This window comes from Eucalyptus grandis, chromosome 1 (assembly GCF_016545825.1).
Source record: "Eucalyptus grandis isolate ANBG69807.140 chromosome 1, ASM1654582v1, whole genome shotgun sequence".
Taxonomy (NCBI): Eukaryota; Viridiplantae; Streptophyta; class Magnoliopsida; order Myrtales; family Myrtaceae; genus Eucalyptus; species Eucalyptus grandis.
The window spans coordinates 6,404,057-6,426,380 of record NC_052612.1 but is presented as its reverse complement, the minus strand read 5'-3'; the positions used below and the strand labels follow the sequence as shown (position 1 = coordinate 6,426,380).

The 22,324-nt window shown below is 39.7% G+C and overlaps 2 protein-coding genes across 2 annotated transcripts in view; both read left to right on the top strand.

The window, feature by feature from the left end:
• The first annotated feature begins 1,147 nt into the window (after nucleotides 1-1,147).
• Nucleotides 1,148-6,040, top strand: LOC120294977 (ankyrin repeat-containing protein ITN1-like). The gene is made up of 4 exons (XM_039316175.1): nucleotides 1,148-1,754; nucleotides 2,936-3,444; nucleotides 5,140-5,753; nucleotides 5,818-6,040. The coding sequence occupies exons 1-4, from the start codon at nucleotides 1,148-1,150 to the stop codon at nucleotides 6,038-6,040; spliced, it is 1,953 nt and encodes a 650-aa protein (XP_039172109.1).
• Nucleotides 6,041-12,275: 6,235 nt separating this feature from the next.
• LOC104443023 (outer envelope pore protein 37, chloroplastic) overlaps nucleotides 12,276-22,324 on the top strand; it is a 35,501-nt gene continuing 25,452 nt past the window's right edge. The window contains 2 exon segments of the mRNA XM_039316171.1: nucleotides 12,276-12,283; nucleotides 12,378-12,449. Coding sequence (XP_039172105.1) covers nucleotides 12,276-12,283; nucleotides 12,378-12,449 — 80 coding nt within the window.

Sequence of the window (22,324 nt, the reverse complement as noted above, 5' to 3'; positions counted from 1 at the left end):
TGGAAAGAATTTTCCTCTTTACTTGCCTTTCCTTCATTGATTAAATGGCCCCTACACGGTACACAATTGCCTTTCTCCGGCCCCCTACACAGTACACACCTGCCTTGTTAATCAATACTGAAGCCTTCTCATTTACGCTCGATCTTCTGAAGAAGATTCGACGCAATAATGCCCAAATCCTTGACTTCCGCCAAGGATTGAGGTAATTATATGCCCACAAATTTAGCCAATATTCTCGAGAAAAATATTTGTGTCCAATGACGCCTTTCTTAAATTTGTGAGTCTATCATTTATGAAAAGAATCCACCCAATAGTCCTCCTTTTGAGCATGCCCCCACAATCATGGCTCGGTCATCTCTCAGGTTCCTCTGCAAAATTTAGTATGAAATTTCAGTTTCGAATTGTGATATGGATTGACAATTAACCGTGAACTTTTGGCCAAAATATGTCAATTTTAAATGGCTCCATGGGTGATACTTCATGGAGCGTGGGCCATTGTGCAAACTTTGTACTTTTGATTTTTTTTTTGTTTAGGGTTGAACCTAATCCCTAATTTTCGTGCAATAAATGATTGGGAAAAATCAATATTTAGGTATCAACCGTAGGTAAATGAGTCAGAGATTATTTGTGGCCACGTTAAATTTAGTGACAACGGTCTCAAGTTATTGCTAGATGTCAAATGATGGTGGGATGTTAGAAATTGGGGTAGCGGCTGGCGCTTAGTAACAGCAAGGGTGGTTGTGATAACAACTAATAACTTCATAAGCCGTTGAGGGTTGATTCGTCAGAACTATCGAAGATGGTTCGCATTGCTACCTACTCCCCGGGGGGCAGCATGGAAGTCTAAAGTTATGATGTTCTAGAAGCATCGTGGATGTGCAATGGTTTGGCTTTTGGTGACGAGTGGTAGACAAGATAGTTCAAAAGTCAAATAAAAAAAAAGAAACGTAAGCTGCAGGGAGCTGGCCGTTGAATTTTTTGTCGTGCTTGAATTTTTTCCTTCCACAAGTGTGGGAGAACGGAAACTTCAAAGAAATAGAGCAATTTGAATTTTCTGAAAGAACTTCCTACGGCTTGAACTCATTGCTTATATATGCAAGTTCACTCGCAACTACTCTGTCTGGGGAAAGGTAGAGGGAGAGTGAGAATGCATCCTAAAGTGTATGAGGCTGCAAAGTCAGGAGACTGTGAAAACCTGATGACAATAATTTTAGGGAATGGAGAAGACCTTTTCCACCAAACAACACCGAAGCATAACAACATTCTCCATGTTGCGGCTCAATACCAGCAAGTAAATTTCATCAAAGATCTTCTTCAATGTCCATCAGGACCACCCCTTCTTTGGCAGGGTAACTACAAAGGAGACACTCCCTTGCATATTGCTGCTAAAGTGGGAAGCTGCAAAGTGATTCGAGTCTTCACTGATTTGGCGAAATCAATGCATTGGGTTGTTCAAAATGGACAAGTTGACTTGTGCAAAGAGCTACTTCGAAAGCCAAATTCGAATGAGGGTACCGCGCTACACTATGCAGCAAGAGGAGGCCACGTTGGGGTTGTGAAGTTGCTAATTGAAGAGGATTCTCAATTATGTGATATTACTAATGCTGCTGACGAGTCCCCGCTTTATCTTGCAGCAAATCGAGGGCTTTCTCATGCCATTGAAATAATTTTAGGAGCTTCCTCATTGTCATCCTCTCGTAAGGGCCCTAAGGGATTGACAGCTTTGCATGCGGCAATTTTTCACCTACCAACCGGTAAGTTCACAGGATTCCAAATCTAGTAAATCAAATTTTAACTGAATCTCTCTTTCTCTCTTAAGTGAGAGTTATCGTGTTAGCAGTAATGGCTGCCATCGATTCTAGTACTTTTTTCTTTAATTGTAACGATAAAAACAATATTTATCTATTTATTATTACTTTCATTCTGGTGAATGGTCATGCTTTTTTCTTTTTTTCTCAAGGACATGCCACTTGACCCCTTAAACACCAGGGTAATGTTTTGTGTAAGGAAATGAGATGATGGAAAGCTAGAAAGAGGAAGACCAGTATAAGAATGTGACTATATTGCTTTCTCATATGCGTACAACCCTATTGATAGTATATAAGGTCTAACTAGTTTAGGCAACAAGTGTACAAAAAAGAGGAAAGATGATTCCCTAATACACAGTATCATATCAATAAAAAGAAATAGTTTCATTATACAATATCAATTAACCCCTAATCACAAGCAACGGTATCTTCATTATTTTGAAAAGATTCGAGTAATATTCTCGTTGCATTCTCTGTCCTTTTGTTCATTGACTATTAACCAATCTTCTGTTAGTATGCGGACTAAGAAAAGAATATTACAGTATGTACATAATATAGTAAGGGGATTTTCAAAAAAGCCAGCTACACTTTAGATTATGTATCCATTTAGGAAAGTCACTGTTGTAAGATAGTATTTTTTATGTACTTAATTTCTTTCTACGCTCTTTTCTCGATCTTCTTCTCTTCACTTTTTGTGATTTTTACCACTTCTCTTCGAATTCCACTAGCACCATCATCGTCAACTCTACCGATGATGGCAACGGCAGCAAGTTAGCAACCACCATCGCCAGCACACCCCTATCTCTCCCCCTTTCTCTCTCTCATCCAGTTCAGTTTTTTTTTTTTTTTCATTTTTTTTAATGTATTCTTCTTTGTTTCGAGATTCTCTCCTTACGATCACTTGCATTTTAGTTTACAATTAATGATAGGGAAAATTGTAATATATTTCCTACAGATCCAGGTATACATGCAAGACCATTAAAGAAACTTCAAAAAGATCAAGACAAATTCCTACCTAGTACAGGGTAAAACGGGGAAACTTAATGGGATAAAATGCAATTTTAATAACTATGTCTAGATGCTTATAACAGTCTAAATCATGGTATGTTCCTACTGTATTTGCAAAGGTTGGTGGAAAATCTTGGAGAAGACACCAGAAGTGATCAAAGAAGGAGATGATTTAGGGCGGACTCCTCTTCATTATGTCGCTTGCTTTGGCGAAGTCAAAGCAGTTCGATTACTCTTGCACCATGATACTTCTGTGGCATATGACTTAGACAAAGGGGGGGAATCTGCTCTTCACATTGCAGCATTTCAAGGCCACATCAATGTCATTGATGAGCTTATTAGATCTTGTCCTGATGCTTGTGACATAATAAACACCGAGGGGCAAACAGCTCTTCATGCAGCCATAATGGGTGGCCAAGTAAATGTAGTCAAGTACATACTAAAAATGCCAAACTTGGAGGATCTTATCAACGAACAAGACATCAATGGAAACACGGCTCTGCATTTGGCTGCGCTAAAAAAAAAATACAACATCATATACATACTTGCACAGGATAAGAGGGTAGACCGTTTGGCCACAAATAAGGATCATTTGACGGCTCTTGACATTTTTGCTGCTCACGACGAGGTACGCTTGCTTGAACTTTAAAGAGCTCCCATTTGTTCACTTGTAGAGTAAGTTCTTTAGTAACCATTTCGTATGCGCAACTTGGAGGGTTATCTTTCTTTTCCCCTCCCACTTCACTTAGCATTGAGCAGCACACGCTCTATTACATTAATTAAACCAAAAATGCTTTTTTGTCCCACTTAATCTATCATGCATATTTCGATAACAAAATGTCAACATCAATTAAAATAGAGTATTAATTTAAATGTAATTTGACATAATAGGCAGGAAATCTAAATTCATGATTTGAAGTTGTTACGGTTCTTATATATATATATATATATATATATATATATATATATATATAAGTTGGTATATAGTGTTTTCATTTATTATTAACTAAATGCATGCGGTCATATATATATTTTTAAAATACCAGATTAACTATAAATTAGATGTGTGCATTAAAATAATTTGGCAACCAAGCAAAATGTAAATTTTTTTAGACTACCGAAAGAACTAATTAAGCCATACTTATGCGTATTGCCAAAGTAGCAAAATAAGATGTTGTTCAAATTTTTACTTTTAATCTATGACACAGTTATGATTTTGCATTGCCGTAGATATTTCATTTTACAAAATATTATCTTGCCAATAGTTATTATTGCACAAATGTAAAATATAGAAGTCTTTATAGATTCAATTAATACATATAAAGGCCCCTCTTAAAATCTGATTTAATAATTCGACCAAAAAAACAATCTGATTAAACAACTAAACCGCAATACCTTATAAATAACCAACAATTAACTGCATGTAGTACAAATAGTTTAAAAGAATTTTAAGTTTGAAGTTTTTGTTTTATTAACAGTTTTACGGTAACAAACTATTCAAATAACAATGTATAATTTAAAACAAATCACTTAGTGAAGTAATATTCAATATTGGTTAATTTTATTGTTTGGTTGATAAATGCATATTATTTGTGCAAGATATAATGTATAATGGTTGTAAATATTGTGTTCTATGATGAGGTCATCTCATCAAAACAAAAATTTTCAATAACTATAAATCTCAAATCCACGCAACATGCGTGTCTTCAAATGGTTCAAGAGTAATTGCCTGTCTTATTTTTCTTGAAAACAATGCAAAACATTTAGGATTGGCATACTCTACCGTTAGGAATAAGTAAAAGGGAAAAATAGAAAAATAAAAGAAACACGGAGAATAAATCTGGACCGTCTAACGGCCCTTGTGCCGAGGTGTTAACTATATAAAGGCTAACTTTAAGATGTAATCAATCGTAACTTTAGACGTCCCATTGCAAAAATTTATATGCATCTTCTGACTTTGAAACAACTATTATTCCACAGTCTTATGAAAGAAGTAGAATATCTTGTACAATATAGCTAAAGCCCTTTTTCTTCGCCCCTTTCCAACGGATTCTGAGGTAAAAGGGAGAACCTGCACCCTACCCCAACTAAGAAAAGGAATTCAAACGATACCGGAAACCGTAATTGCTTAACTCTATTTATTGGTTTTATCTACCTGCTACCTTGTCTAAAAGAGATGAATTGAATGAATTCTCCCTAATGTTGTTGGACTCACCGGGAGTTCTATTTGTAAGCATTTTTTAGTGTGTAAAGTGAGGATCTGGAAGTATTTAGCTGGGAAAGACCACCGATTAATTGATTTTTTTTTTTCGTACAATTTTAGGTCGGCTACAGAGCTGTAAAAGTTCTTCATGTGTTGAAAGGATCTTATGGAATCCAGCATTTTCAAGACTGGGTCACTGAATATGTTAAGAAAAGGTTAGACAAGCAATTTGTTGAGGGCCAACCAGTTGCCTCGACAACCATGGGAATTAATACAGGCAACCGAGAAAATTTTGATTCGTCAAAAAGAAGCATTATCGACCTTCAGCAACTAGTGGCAGTGCTCATAGCCACAGTGACCTTTGCTGCGGCCTTCACGATGCCTGGGGGTTATTTCAACGATGGACCCGACCAAGGAATGCCAATTCTTGCGGACAGGCCAGCTTTCAAAGCCTTCGTGATATTTAACACAACTGCATTCTGTTTCTCCATCCTGGCATTATTTTTACTATATGATCCTTGTTTCTGGGGCGCTCGCCAACAGGCGAGATACGCCGCCGCCGCAGGATGTTACCTTTACTTTGCGATATGCGGGTTGGTGCTGGCCTTTGCTTGTGGTACGTATGTTGTACTGACCAGAACCAACGGGCTCGGGATTGTTCTTTTTGTTGTGTTTGGATGTCTCCTGACTATGCACCGCATCGGCGTTTTCCTTGACCCCGAGGCTGGTTTCTGGTTGCCACGTAGCTCTCTCAGAAGATTCGTCCGAAACTTACTGTTTGATTATGGGATATTCTAGGAAAGCTGCTAGCAAGTTGGGCCGTGTGCACGGAATATTTACGTTTTTGCATTGTCAGCCTTCGAGTTCGAGCACTTTTATGTCAGCTGTCAGGTTTGAAACCCCTCAAAGTGGACCTGTTAGGTTGGGAATCGGCCAAATAGCCATGCAAAAGATGACTAGAGCAGCAAAGGCCAACAAGTCGAGACTTTTCGTGTATGTGAAGGATGCACAAGTCGATTAAGCCAAATGAAATCAAGTTAGCAGCTACTGAGCAATATGCGGTTGAAGTGCCAAGTTGGCATTGATTGGTGATATTTGTTAGCTAGCAAGAACAGTGTTGGATTTTGGGTGTTTTTATTTAAAAAATGCGCTTCGTAGGATTAATGAGTTTTATTTATTTTTATCATCAATTGCCTTTACTTTGATTTCCATAAGTTCCTCAAACATTCTTCCACGTCAAATTGAGTTGTAAGTTACCTACTTCTTTTAAATTTTGCAAATTAATAGGGTAGAGGTTAATAAATTACCGACACAATAGTAAATCCACCAACGGTAAATTGATTAGTAAGTTAATAACTTCTAAATTTTACAAGTGGATTGGGTAAGAGATTAGTAAGTTACCTATCTGGTGATGAATATACCATTGTCTATTGAACTAAGTAAGTTACCAATGTCTTTTGAGTAATTTCTTTATATATATATATATATATATATATATATATATATGTATATGTATATGTATATACACACATTCTTAAGCAGCAAAACTTAAGCATGTACATACATTCCCATGTCTGAATTAACTTGGGATTGGTGGTTTAGGGCGCGTTTGGCAACGATTCTGTTCCCGGGAGCTGATTCTAACTAGAAATGATTATTTTTGATTCTGTTCCCGGGAACTGATTCTAAATAAAAAAGCGCGTTTGGTAACTGTTTAAAATTTTTGATTCTGGAATAGAATTGTGTTTGGTACCGTATTAATTGATTTTGTTCCAAATTAATTTCTTTTGATTTTTAAATAAATTTTAAATAATTTCTTTACTTTTTTTACTTTTTCCTCTTTTTTTTTTTTTTTTTTTTTTTTTTTCCCTTTTTTTATTCTTCTTCTTCTTCATTTGGCCGGTCGCCGGACCGCGACCGGCCAGACGAGGGGCCGGCGACGCTCATTGGAGCGTCGCCGACCCTTGGCGAGGTCGGCCTTTGTCGGCCGAGCCTCGCCGGCGCTAAGCGAGGCTCACCCGGCCCGCCGAGGCTCGGCCTCGCCGGATCTGGTGAGGCCGAGCCTCGCCGGTGGCGGGCGGCCTCGCCTAGCCTCGGCGAGGCCAGCCTTGGCCACCGGCGGGGCTGGCGAGGCTCGGCGGTGGCCGGCGAGCCTCACCGGCAAACCGGGCGAGGCTCGCCCAGCCACCGGCGAGGCTCGACCTCGCCCCCGCCGACGAGGCTCGCCCGCCACCGGCGAGGCTCACCCGGCCCCGCCGGTGGCCGGCCGACCTCGCCGGGGCGGGCGAGGCCGACCGCCACCGGCGAGGCTCGGCCTCGTCGGTGGCTGGGCTTGCCTCCGGCAACCGGCGGCGAACCGACGACCGGGCGGGCGGCGGCGGGCGGACGGGCGGCGGGCGATGGCGGATGGCAACCAAGGGTTTTATGTTTTGATTCTTTTTCGATTCTCGGACGTAGAATCAAATTTTTTTTATTCTCAAATCTTGTCCAAAATCGTTCTAGGGAACAAAAATTTACCATACGTGATTCTCATCCCAAACCGATTCTAACAAAAAATCGGGATGGGCACTGCTTTGGCACGTTGCCAAACAGGCCCTTAATCATTAGTTACCTCAGCTCAACTCGAATATAATAAGGAGTTTTGGTTTGGTGAGCGTACAAGATGGCTTAAGAAATCTCCTAATTCTTTCTAGTGGACTTGGTGCCAGAGCATGTCCTAATACGAGACAGTCCGTTATTGGCTCATGTCTCCATGACATGTGGCAATTTATCACCCTGGGTTTCCTTATACAAGAATTGAGACATGGCATGATCCCTTTCTTTTTTTCATAACTATAGCCTTCCACGATAAATATCCCTTTTTCTATTAAAAAATAACAATTTGGGATACTTTACAAATCGGGGCTTCGTAGCTCCTCAACTTTGACATTTTCCAACTTCGAGACAACGGCTTCGAATAATTGGGATCTTACATGACCGAGCATTGTTTGCTTCCCTTTAAGATCAAGCAACTTGACACTCCTCACCCGTCGCTTCACATTGGAGTCTACTAAAAATGTCTACCCGACATCTCACTACCTCTCTACTTCATCCCGGTTCGGGTATTACTTTCAATGACCCTAACCATTTTGTAATACGAAAATAATCTTAAGAATAAACCTCCTCAACACTCTCTTTAAAGAAATTATTGCATAACCAAAATAATTTGTGAAGCCTTCTAATTCAACGGCGTTGAAGAAATGGCATGTGGAAAGTTTTCGTTCCATACAAGATATGGTGGATATAATTAATTGCGATGCAATATATACTGAACTTATGCATCATCGTGTTTTTTTTTTTCCTTTTCATTTAATGTGAATTTCACTGTTTCTTAATATACGATTGTCTTGAATTTAGGGAATGACTTCAAATAATAAGATTAGCAACCGTATTTCTCTACATATGAACCTAGTCTCCTTATTTTTCCCAATTTCTGGTAGCCTAGGGTATAAATTTGTTCACAGATTGATTTGAGGCAATCTTAAACGGCGTGCTCATGAGCCTGTCCTTCATGTACGGTATCATCTACAGTACAATATTATACCACACATTATTAAGAGTGTGTTTCTTTCACGAAAAATGAGTGATTTGGAGAACATTTTTCAAAAAATAAATGTTTGTATTGTTACAAAAAATAATGAATGGAAATTTTTTTCATTATCCATGAAAATAATTAGGTATAGATATTATTGATGATTAAAACATTTTCCATTAACTAATCTTTGTGAACAATATAAGCAATTATTTTTAGAAAATATTTTCTAAATCATTGATTTTTCGTGAAATGAATGCACCATAACTATTTATCTATGGATGTGCCCACCCGGGAAGTATTCCCTCGACAAATATCTTTTATTGAAGAGGCAAAGGTTTGGCTTCATTGTTTGAAATGGGTTCTGTGTCATTCCAGAAAGGAAACAACTTGTTTTTATATGGCAGGCAATCGAAATACAAGAAAAATAGGAGAAAAGTAAATATGCAATTGAATGTAAAAGTGCGATAAAGGAAAAGATAACTAGTCGAATGTGTCTTCGGTTGTTGATTTTGGCAAAAGATCTTCTACACGAATGCCTCTTTGGCTATTTATAATGAGATCCCATGAATAATTGCTCTTCAATGGTCACCACTTCAATTTTGAATTGTTCCAGAAGCTTCGCCACCATGGTGATAAGTGATAACCATTTTGCCTCATTTGTGTTTTCGCTGGGCCGATTCTCCAAAACCGCTCTTATTCTTAACTCGTTCCTCCCATCCGGTTTTCCAATGTCGCGCCCTTCAACACCTTTGTTACCAACTGCCATCTTTCTGGCCCATTGTTTGTGGGTTCTCATAAATTGGGCCCAATAACCCTTGCTCATTTCCGACGCCCAGTGAAATTTTGGCATCAACAAATGCCCCTTTTAAAAGAATTAAAATATCTTTTAATTCTTTTAACTCATTTTAATGATTGTAAATGCTGACCTTATCGTCTAGGTTTCCGTGAAACATCATTTTGGCTTCTAATCTTCTGTTTGCGATCTAGTGTCCTTACGGTTCCGAATCCACGTCCTTTTCGAATTCCTCACGGCGTTTCTTGCTTTATAAACACGCAGCTCGACTTTTAGCCTTGTCGCTTTCGAAGCCATTGAAGCTTTCTTCCAAGATTCAATTTTTATTCCTCCTTTTATTGCTTTCACCCTTTCTTGGCCTCTCCTTGGTCTTATCATGTCTCGATTATACGATCCTAATACTTTCTTTGCTTGTCTCGAACAACTCAATTTTCCAGAGTGGGCAGAAAACATCTACCTGTCGCCTTAGAGCTCCCTAGAGATAAGAAAAGAAAACAAAAAGAAAACAAAAATGAATAAATAAATAATTTGAAATTTAATATTAAAATATTATTTAACATTGTTTACATCAGCACGACCACGCCACGTAGGATGGTTGGTGACTATATCATTTGATTTCTAGTCAAAGTTGGATAAATAAATTGATATTGGTATAAATGTATAAATGATATTGGATAAAATGCATGATAATCATTTTGTTTTAGAAATAGTTTTTGGAACATAAAATCTATTTCTAGAAGAATTTCTAAGAAAAATAACCGTTTGATAACGACACAAAATTTCTACTCTAAAAATAGAAATTCATTTGATAACGACACAAAATTTCTTCCTTTCGGACGGCGGTAGATTGGCGATCGGCGGGATGGACGGTTGGCGGCCGGTGGCGGCGGCGGGGCCGGCGGCCGGCGATCGGCGACCGGCGGCGACGGCGGGCGAGTGGCAGCGACCGGTGGCAAGCGGCGACGACAGCGGGCAAGCGGCGACGGCCAGCGACCGGCGGCGGTGGCGGCGAGCGACCAACGGACAGTGGTCGGCGGCGAAATGAAGGACCGATTGACGAACGATGAAAAGAATTTTTATTTTTGATTTCTATTCTAGAAATAGAGAAGTAGAAAATTTTAGCTTCTGATTTCTCTTCCAAACCTATTTCTGGAATAGAAATCTATTTCAGAAATAGAAAAACTGAATAGGTTTATCAAACGGATTTCTCTTCCAGAAACAGGTTTGGAACAGAAAAACTATTTTTGAAACATAAATTTTGGTTATCATACACCCCCTTAATTGACAAAAGAAATGTTTAGTATGTTTAGAACTTATTTGGTAATTTTCTCGAGAATATAGAAAATTCAACGATATAAGTCGATTTGATTTTTCCATAAATTATTCTCTAAATCTAATGAATTCACTTGAATTTTATCTAAATCATTAATGGATCATGTATATACATGGAATAGCTTCCATTACAAAATCTTGAAAGTAAAAAGAAAGATTTCCTTAACCTGCTTCCTTTAATCAAAGGAATTTCCTCTCCAACAACCTCTTAGGGGGTGAATGATAACCATTATGTTCTAGAAGTAGGTTTTGGAAAAGAAATAGATTTTTCTATTTCTATTTCTAGAAGAGTTTCTAAGAAAAATAACTGTTTGATAACGACACAAAATTTCTACTCTAAAAATAGAAATTCGTTTGATAACGACACAAAATTTTTTTTTCTTTTCGGACGGCGGTGGACCGGCGGCCGGCGACAACGGGCGACCAGCAAGTGGCGAGCGACGATCGGTAGGTGAGCGGCCGACAGGCCGTGGCGGCGGCAGCGACGGCCGGCGGCGGTGGCGGGCGACGGCCGGCGGCGGCAGCGGCCGACGGCAACGACGGTTGGCAACCGACGAACAAAGTGGTCAATGGCAACGGATGAAGGATCGGTTGACGAACGATGAAAAGAATTTTTATTTCTCATTTCTATTCCAGAAATAGAGAGAATCCATTTTAGAAATAGAAAAATGGAATAGGTTTATCAAACGGATTTCTATTCCGAAACAAGTCTCGAATAGAAAAATTGTTTCCGAACGGAAATTGCGTTTGTCATGCACCCCCTTAGTCTAGTCATGTTGAAAGCTAAAAAAATTGGCTCCCAAATATCCTCTCTTTAATTAAGTCCTTTACATCATTCTGTAACTTGAATATCTAATTCAATGGAAAAGCTTTATGTGAATACCCTTAAATTGTCCACATCAATGGCGATCGCACCATAGGATGACCGGCATTCATATTAGCTATTTCCGAGCAAAATTAATAGGATAGACTGAATTGGCAAACATACAAAAGGTTTAGAATTCAATTGGCCAAAAAAAAAATGTTTAGGACCAAATTAACATAATTGCGATAGGTTTAGGACTTTCTTGGTAATTTTTTAAGAGAATAGAAAATTCAAAGAAATAGATTAAGTTGATTTTTCTAGAATTACTCTCTAATAAATGATCTCACGGAATGGTAAGGTCATACCACTTGAGAGAAAACTTGGATCCTTGTCTACATGATGATAATGGTGAGATCGAGTGATTCTCATATTCCCACATTAATGGTTAGGACAAAAAACCTTCCTTAATGAAAGTGAGCGAAAAGCCCCTTTAACTGAAAGTTTTTCATTTATAATTTTGAATGAGTCTTCATTATAAGTGAAAATTATCTTAATTGATGATTTTCCTAGCGGAAATGTGATCATGCAAACATCATGAGTTGTTACGCATGATGGAATTGATAAATACTTCAAGGGAGATACTTGTTCTAGAATGGCCATAATTGTTCATTTCTTTAATGAATGCGTATGCATATTTGCTCTGTCCATGTCTAACCGGTGATATGTCTCTCAAAGATTGAAGAGTCCCAGCAATGACCAGGTAAGTATTTCACTACCTGAACTTATTTTGAAATAGATGATTTTGCAGGAGTTTTCGAATGCTTGTGGTTATTCGAGTATTTGAACATTTTCAGTACTAGTGATCACCCGGGTACCCCTCCCTTTCAAGTTATCACAATATCTTTGAATACCCTGAATAACCTCAGGTGAATTAAAGGTATTCCAATAAACACCTTTGCTGAGTATTTAAGGTGAAATCTGAGAATGTTATGGTTCCAATGAACACCTTTTTCCGAGTATCCGAGGTGGAAACTAGGTATCTCATCAGCATATTTGGGGCGAAATCCGAGTATCTCACCACACTTTTTATGAGTATCCGAAGTGAAATCCGGATATTTCACCAAGACTCTTTTCAAGTGCTTGAGACGAAATCTAGATATCTCATCCAAGTATCCAAGGCGAAATCCTAGCTTCTCGCGAGATCTCTTGTTTGAATTCCTAAGGCAAAATCCATATGTTCCACCAATTTCTTTTCGAATATCTAAGGCAAAATATATCGTTAAGAAATTTCCAAACATTTGAGATGACTTCTAATTGTCAGTTGAGTCGATTAGATGTCTAAGGTGAAATTTTGACATTTATTGGTTGATTCTTTTCAAATGTCTAAGGCAAAATTTGGGCACTTTGTTAAGAAATCTTTGAACATTTGGAATGACTTTCATTGAGCACCTATGGCAAAATCTAGGTAACTTGGGATATAATTATTTTGACTGTCTGGAGTGAGTTTTAGGTAGTTGAAGTCTTATATGAAGTCATCATCCTATCAAATTTCTAAGGCGAAATCCAAAAGATTATTAGGATTTATCAGAGTTATTCCATACCCTAAGCTTTCTTCACCAATCCATATGTAAGTAACTACAAGTTTGCTTTCCCTCATTGCATTTGCGATAGTATCATAGAAAAATGGGATCATATTCCTAACAAAAAATTCATTTGGGAGGCCGCTCGCCCAGCCAAGGCTCGGCGAAGCCTCGCCCAACTATCTGCGAGGCTCGGCCGACGAGGCACGGCCTCGTCGAGGGCTGGCGATGCTTTGGTGAGGTCGCTGGCCCTTTTTGGCCGGTCGCCAATCGTCCTAAGGCTAGCAATTGGCCACCTTGAAGAAGAAGAAGAAGAAGGGTGTCGCGACCAAATTTTCGGGGTTTAAACCACTTAGGATTTGACTAATGGATTGTTAAGCCTAGACCTAACTCGAGCTCTCCCAAGCCCATACAAATTCGCGACTTATATTCAAATTCTTAACATGCATATAGATTTTATTTAGGAGTTGCCACTAATCTATTTTTTGGTGGGTCGATTAGAAACTCAAGTAAAGTAACGGAGTTTTACTTTACTCCTACGAACCAGAGATTTATGAATTCGGGGACTTGGTTACGCTAGATTTTTTTATCGCCCTTTTGGTACATTTCTCTTTATTTTGAAAAATGTTTGGTAAGCAGCTTGAATTAATTTTAGGCTATTTCCCTAACATGTGAGGCGATCATGCGGGTGCGCAATCCACAAATTTAACACCCAATAAAGTAATTAATAAAAAGTGCAGGACTTATCTCGTAGCAACGAAAGCATTTGCGTTGTTAGTTTAGAACTCACATCGGCAATCCTAAATATGATTTCTAATTAACACGCAATTTCTTTTTTTTGTTTTCACTTAATTAATGAGAATCATGCTTTATGCAATGCATGCCACTAATCTAATATAAAATGATATGACATGACAACATGGCTTAGCTATATGACCTAAGCGATATGACATAAATAAGCATGTAGTCTATCCTCAAGCATGAGATGGATTTATTCTAAAAATAATTTTTGTATTTTCCATGAGATTCAAAATTAAAGAAATGCAACACTTAAATATGCAATCCAAATTAATATAATGACCTAATTCTAATGACGGGCAATTTATAATTAAATGAACCTAACAAAAATCACTAAATGACGTGCATTGTATGAACCTAATTCTATATGACGTGCACATGATTTTTATTTTCCTAATAAGCATGCAATCTATTTAGGAGAAATTATCTAAACCTATAATATGCAATCCTAATATGCAATGGCATGCAAAGAATGCCTTAATTCTACATGACATATGCATGATATTTTTTATATATTTTTTTTCAAAAATTCGAAATAAATAAATTTCCTATTCTAATCATGCAAGATAACCCTAAAATGGGGAATATTCTAAAATGAACCTAATCTAACTTAGTCTTTTTTGGATTTTTCATTTCTTTTATGGGAGCAATCAAAATAAGACATCAAGAAAATCACGGCAACAAATCAGGCAATATATCATACATGCCTATTTTGGAAATAAATTGACGAATCGTATCTCGCGCATGAGATCGGATTAGCCAATTTCAAATAAAATTGTGAATCGTATCTCGAGCGTGAGGTCAGATTGGCGATTTTTCTGTGCGATTGCGAGTCGTATTTCGAGCATGAAATCGGACTGTCAATCATATGCACGTTGCGAAATTAGGAAAATTTTCTAATTCAGGAGGGATCAAGAGATCTTTTGGATATGGAAATAACAAACAAATATTCAAAATAAGATTGCGATATTACGAATTAGGCGGCGTCATGTATGAAAATCAGATTAATCGAGAGTCATACCTAATTCACGATATCACGCGGGTGACGTTTCCAAATTTGGATGGATGATGGGTCACGGGAATCACGGTGAGGGAGATCGTCTCATAGCAGCGGCTGCTCGTGGTGGCTTCACGCAAAAGTGCGATCAGAATTTCCACGATATTCGCCTGTATCATGTTCTCCCTCGGTGAATTACCAAGTACTCTGGAAAATTGCTAAGCCTGAGGAGGAATAGTCAAAACGCATGCATAAGGAAAATTAAAGAGCACCAATAGAATCCTGCCATTATCATGGCCAAAATTGGGACAGCTCTTGGTTTGAAAATATCACAATTGCATGTGATGTTGCCGCCACTGGACACACCATTGAGACATACAATATTTGACCGGAGACAAGGACGTAGCTGTGGAAGCCTTGTAATGATCTGGGAACGTCAACGAGGGACGGACTTCGTCTCGGCTTCAAGAGCGACTCAAGGGCAGCTAGTGCGATGCTGCAGTGTGGACTCGGCTAGGGCTCTTCTTGCTTGAGAATAATTCAAGTGCACTCCTTCAGTAATACTTCACCGCCGCATTCACGGATCACACTTCTGGCACAGCTACATGCAATTGGGATTGTTCGGTGAAGCTGGGCTTAAGAAGGCTTTCTCGGACTCCAAACTGACATGTTCACATGTCACTCTTTGCCGAGAATCCTTCAATTCGTCGCCTTGAGTATGTGAATTTCGAGGATAGTTAAAGCGGACGAGATTTCTGGTTGTGGTGAGTGACATCGCCAGACGAGGGAGGACTGGTCTGGTGCGGCGGTGAAGGTGCTTCGCTGGAATTGCAAGTCCAGCAATAAAGGTTTGTCGGTGCAGATCACGGTGACTAGCTATCACTGCCGGCACCGGGTGGTACTTAGGAGCCACCGGAAAAGCTTCGCCTGAAAAACCTGCAGAAGAAATATAAAGAGCAGCAGCGAGAAAATCACCACACTGCCTGCGATGGGTGATGATTGGGTGTGACTGGAGCAAACGACAAAGCGTGAACGCAAGGCTTGCTGAGGGGGGCTTCGCTGGTCGTCTGGAATCGCAGCGGTGATGATTGTCACCGCAAAGATTCACGAACTGGGAGACGATGGTTAAGACATGTGTCCCTGTGTTGATCGTTGTCGCTTCAACCTGTGGGCATCCGGCCCTCCTTTTCTGTTGTCGCCGCCTCTCCCTCTCTACCTCTCGCTTCCTTCTCCTTCTCTACTCTCAATCTGTCCTTATCAATGTCTTCTCTTTGTGGCCGTATGTATCGACTGTTTTGCCTCCCTAAACCCTACACATTTAATCTATTTATAGGCCATGAGTTAGGGTTTTAATTTTTTTTCCAAATTCATATCCACGAAAATTCCTTTTTCCGAACGCAATATCACTTTTTATTTTCCACACCTCTTCTAGATTTCCTTTGCAAAAAATGAATATTCTCTATTGATTTTCTCAAAAATTGCAATAGGATTTTTTTTCAAATACAGGCTTAGGCTAAATTGCTCTCTTCGTGGGCTTAGTCCGACTTGTCAGCTTAAAGCTTAGAACCACCAAATCAAACCCATCTGTCACCGACCCAATGTAAATGCAAATTAAAATAAATGCACCTAAAACTATATGCTATGCAATTAATTAATTAACTAATATTTTTTTAGGGGTTAAACTTAATCCCTAATTTTTTAATGCGATAAATGATTAAACGGGTTGCCAAAATTTAGGTGTCAACAAAGGAGAGGAAGAAAGGAAAAAATAAAAATAAAATAAAGTAAAATAAAATAAAATAAAATAAAAGGAAAAATGATTTGAAGTAGGAATTGAAATTTTGCTATATATAGAATACATATATAATTTTTTATTTTAATTTATTATTTAGTATTTATATTTATAGTTTATACTATAGTTTATTATTTACTATTTAATAAAATTTTGATTAGTTAATATTTTTATTACTTAGTATAAATATAATTAATCAATAGAATTTCTATGATTTGATAAAATTTTAGAATTGGACTAGAAATTTTACATAGTTACCAAACGAATTTATGTTCTTTTTTTATTCTATAATTAGAAATTTTTTACAGTTACCAAACACGTTCTTTTGCTTAAAAATTGTTTACCGGAAAGAATAAAAAGAATCATTTTTATCGAAATTGTTCCTGAATAGAATGGTTATCAAACATGCCCTAGTAAGCTGGGCCGGTTCCATAGTTTCGTGACCTTGTGCATGAGAATTTTTTTCCTTTCTTGTTTTGTCAGCCATCGAGTTCGTGCACTTTTACGTCAGCTGTCCAATTTTAACTCTCAACATCGACCCGTTGGATTGACAACCAGCAAAATTGTGGTGCTCAAGATGACTGGAGCGCAACAAAGGCCAACGAGTTGATGAGCTTTATCTGTTTTTGCCGTCGATTGCCATTACTTTGATTTCCTTAAATTCCTTGAACATTCTTCTACGTTGTTAGATGTTTGAAGTTTATGAGGTATATTTACTGTTAAGTTAGTTATCCGTGTTGTAATGAATTTACCAACGTCAAATTAATTTGTAAATTATCAACTTATTCTAAAGTTTACTAGTAGACAGGATAGCCGTATTAAATTTACCAACATGGAATTGATTAGTAACTTAACAACTTCTTAAATTTTTACCAGCGTATTGGGTAATAGATTATTACGATACCGACATTGGCAAGCTACCAACCCTTTTGAAGTTTTACAAGTGGACTCAGTTAAAAATTTGCAAGTTAGCAATATTATAATGCATTTACTAGCGGTAAATTTCTCTTAAGTTTTACGAGTAGGGATAAATAGAAAGCAGTACACTGCGGAAGGTTTGCCGAAGGATGTGATGTCTACTAGCATATAGTCAAAGTTGCCTTTGAAATGGGACTTGCCTTCGACTTCTATGGGTCGCTCTTTGATGGCATAATAGCGCAAAACTGCAGGAAGTACCATAATATCTTCAGCATCTATTGAGAGCAAAAGTCATGGCTGATACAAGATTCTTCCCTTCCGATTATTTTAAAAGGTTTCATAGGCCTTCAATAGAAATGGGAATGTCATTTTCAGTGTTATATAAGAACTTTCAAGTCAATCCAATGAGCAACATCATCAAATAATTAGGTACACAAGGCCAAGAATGTATCACCATATCAACCTCTGAAAATTCAATCACTCTTCTCACACCAAAAACAATCATTTCGCTTTGTATTTTCATGCGTGGAATACATGCATCACTCTCTAATGCACAGAGAGGAGTAGCAGCTGATCCTCCAACAACCTAATCATTCTTCGATACAAACCCCGAACCCGTGGGGTCCAGCTACTAGAAGCCGTTCCTGTTGCCATGTTCTTCGCTAAAGCTGCATCACCCACCAAGTAAGGTACTATATATTTTTGTGTGATCTAGAGATAGTTCCTAGATGTCGCGACCTCTTTTTTTTTTTTTTTTCGACGCCGCAATCGGGTACGACCGCCTAAGGAGGCTAATGGCTCGGCTGAAATTAATTATGCCCGGACTCTCCCAAGTCCACCAATTCACGACTTTAATAGTCTGAGTTTTTAACTTGTAAATCAATTTTTAAAATGGAGTCGCCACTAATCGATTTGGGGTCCAAGTGAAGTATCGGGAGAAATACTCACTCTTGCACAACCAAAGAAATTAGAATCGGGGACTTGATTACACTACTTAATCACTAATGCCCTTTCGGTACCTAATCTTGTTTAAACCTTGAGGTTTTTTGGATGCTTGAGGGATTTTCCATTGATTTTGTGGAGGAAAAACATTTTTGGGACCTTTTTCTATTTTTTGAAAGTAAAAGGGATTTTTGGATTTTTTGCTATTTTTTGGAAAATAAGTATTTTTGGCATTTTATGAATTTTTTTGGCTTTTTTCATGAATTTTTGGTTTTTTTGGGATTTTTAGCCTTTTTTGGAAAATATGAAATATTTTTATTTTTATTTTATTTTTTGGAAAATAAATTATTTCTTATTTTTTGTTATTATTTTTTAAAAATATTATTTTATATTATAATAATATTAAAAAAACGAACTAGGTCGAATTCCTGGGTTGGGTCCGACCCACTTCGTCTCCGCCCGAGACACAGACGGGCCCGCATTGCGAGCCCGACTCAGGTGTTTTTTTTTCTCCTCCCATTTTATAAAAAAAAAGCCCAAACCACTCTTGGCCCGTTTTATAAAAATTCCATTTCAAAAGCTACTCGGCCCACGCACACAACCCAGCCCGGGAAACCCTACCCGTAAACAGGGAACCGGGTCGCGATGCACTTCGCAAATCGACCCGGTTCCCAGCCTCCTCTACCCCTTGCTCTCTCGCGGCGCTGATGAGAGGGACTGTGGCGTCACCGGGTGGACGGCGGAGACGGCGAAGACGACGGGCTTGACAGTGACGACGGTGGAGATGACGACGACAATCTGCTTATGAGGACAGCGAGGACAAGCGACAACGAGTCTGTGATGGGGATTTCAATGGCGGTACGGTTTGAAAGGGGGGGAGACGCGACGGCGACGACACGATCGGCGGTGGTGACGGCTACTATTACCTGTCTGTAACGAGGTGGTGAACGATGGCGGCGACATGGGGTTGTAGGTGCAGGTGACGACGGCGGGGTAGCGACAATAGCTCCTCAGCTCCGGATCTGGTGCGACTTGGGCAAATCGGTCGCAGCAACGGCGTTGGAACGGTGGCGGAGCAGCAGCAGCGTTGGCAAAGGCGAGGCTTCGGCTCCCTAGATCTGGTCCTCCGAAACCTCCTCTCTCCGGCTTCGACCTTCTACGGCCTCGGCTTCTTCCACTCCGGATCTCTTCCCCTCGGGTTCGCTTGTCGCCAGCCTCCCCCGAAGTCTCTCGGAGGGAGGTCGGTTTGAGCTCGCGACCCGATTTCTGCCTTGCTCGCTCTTTGAGCTCCCCGAAGTCTCTCGGGAACCCCTCTGAGCTTGCTGGCTTCTTGTCTCCTTTGACGGAGGTGATGCCCCGCTATTTATAGGCGAGGAGGTCCGGCCAACGGAGGGGCTCGGCCGCCGGTCTTTGGCTTATCGACCGGACGTCCGCGGCTGAACCGGCATCCCATCCTCACTCCTGCAACAAGGCGTGCTTGGCATTGAAGGAAGCCCATGATGGCGCTTGAGATCTGTCTCTTCCGACCGACGTCGGCCTACACTCCTCTGCCGTAGGTTGTCCTTCGCGCGTTGGTGTCCTCTGTGCGCATGAGCTGCAGAGGTGTAGGGGAAGATGGAAGAAGGAAGAAGAAGAAGAAGAAGAGAAGGGGCCGGGCCGGATTTGGGAAAAAGAGGGATGGGCACTAAGGGCTTGCGTGAAAAGAAAAGGAGGGGTCAAGGCGCGAAGGCCCAGCCCCGATGGGCTGCGATTTTTTTTGTTTTCTTTTGTTTTTATTTATTTTTTTTGTTTTTGTTATTTATTATTTATTATCTGAAAAAAGAAAATAAGGCCTAATTAATAACCTAATCAAAATTTAGGTATCAACAGCTGCCCCTCTTTGAAGGTGAGTAGGTAGAGGTTGCATTCAAAGACAAACCTGATACCTAAATTTTGTCTATACATATGCAATAGATTATATTTATTTGGGACCTATTGTCCTATACAGAAAGAGAGCAATTTAACATTACACATACTAAAACAGATAAGAAGATACATGTAGTTACTTACCGGGAGTGAGTGAGATAGGGTGTGAACCCCGAGTTTTGGCAAGTATCAAGGCGTCATCTTACCATTTGCATGAGGAGATTGCTTCTCTAGGACCCGAACCATTCTTCGGTCGCCTATTGGAGCAATAAGTGGTTTGTCTAGGACCCGAACCTTTCTTCGGTCGCCTTGACGGGAAATTACTTTTCCAAGACCCGAACCTTTCTTCGGTCGCCTGTTAGAGTAATAAGTTGGTTTGTCTAAGACCCGAACCTTTCTTCGGTCGCCTTGACGGGGAATTGCTTTTCCAGGACCCGAACCTTTCTTCGGTCACCTTGACGGGGAATTGCTTTTCCAGGACCCGAACCTTTCTTCGGTCGCCTGTGAGAGCAATAAGTTGTTTGTCTAGGACCCGAACCTTTCTTCGGTCGCCTGTGAGAGTAATAAGTCCGTCCCTCATTGATGGGAGATGCGCCGACCTTTCTCAGGGCATCTGTTTGTTGGGAGATTGTACTTGGATGATCACAAGTACAAACTCTTGGAGGATACCTAGATGATCACAAGTATCGAAGGGGTACTTGGACGATCACAAGTACAAACTCTTGGGGGATACCTGGATGATCACAAGTATCGAAGGGGTACCTGGACAATCACAGGTACAAACTCTTGGGGGATACCTAGACGATCACAAGTATCGAAGGGGTACCTGGACGATCACAGGTACAAACTCTTTGGGGGATACCTGGATGATCACAAGTATCGAAGGGGTACCTGGACGATCACAGGTACAAACTCTTTGGAGATACCTGGATGATCACAAGTATCGAAAGGGGTACTTGATAATTGGAAATATTGAGAACATACCTTGGATATTTGTGAAGGTCTCCCACCTCCTGGTAATTGGGAATATCGAGGGCATACCTAAGATATTCATGAAGGTCTCTTACCTCCTGGTAATGGGAATATCGAGGGCGTGCCCCGCATATTCATGAAGGTCTCTCACCTCCTAGTAATTGGGAATATCAAGGACATACCTGGAATATTCATGAAGGTCTCTCACCTCCTGGTAAATGGGAATATCAAGGACGTACCTTGGATATTCATGAAGGTCTCCCACCTCCTGGCAACATAAACTTGAATGTAGCACGTGGCTTACCTGGATGGCCACAAGCACTCAAAAGGGCTAGAACACCTGAGTAGCCACAGGTGCACAAAGTACTGGAATACTTGGATGAACACAAGTATTTAATGATATGATCTGGGACCACTCAGGCAGGTCCAAGTATCATGATGATAAGAGAGCATACCTAGGTAACCGCAGGTGCACAATGCAGTGGAGTGCTTGAACAGCTACTATATCATTTAGGGACAACTCGGGCAGGTTGAGTGTCATGAAAATGGGCTATCCGAACAATGGTCGGTACTCGAAGACAAGAGGATACTCGAACAATCACAAGCATCCAAACTCAAGGGACGATTCGAATAAGTCGAGTGTCAAGAAGAGAGTACCTGGACAGTGGTAGGTACTTTAAGACAAATGGGGATAGGGATATGCTTACCTAGCAATACCTCTAATCTCTGAGAGTATGTCTGCTATTTACAATATGCACACATGATTGTATATGCTGTAAATTCATGAGTTCAAATGAGATTCATGCATGATAATTTTATCAGTTTTGCATCATCTGATTTCCACTGGGGAAGATTTTGAAAGACAGCCTTCATTTAGAATGTAGATGTCTTGAGCAT

Excerpts from the sequence above, each read along its gene's own strand:
- LOC120294977 (XM_039316175.1), top strand. The coding sequence starts at position 1,148 with ATGCATCCTAAAGTGTATGAGGCTGCAAAGTCAGGAGACTGTGAAAAC. Across the intron at positions 1,755-2,935 it reads AATTTTTCACCTACCAACCG|GTTGGTGGAAAATCTTGGAG; the intron begins GTAAGTTCACAG and ends GTATTTGCAAAG. Across the intron at positions 5,754-5,817 it reads GACCCCGAGGCTGGTTTCTG|GAAAGCTGCTAGCAAGTTGG; the intron begins GTTGCCACGTAG and ends GGGATATTCTAG.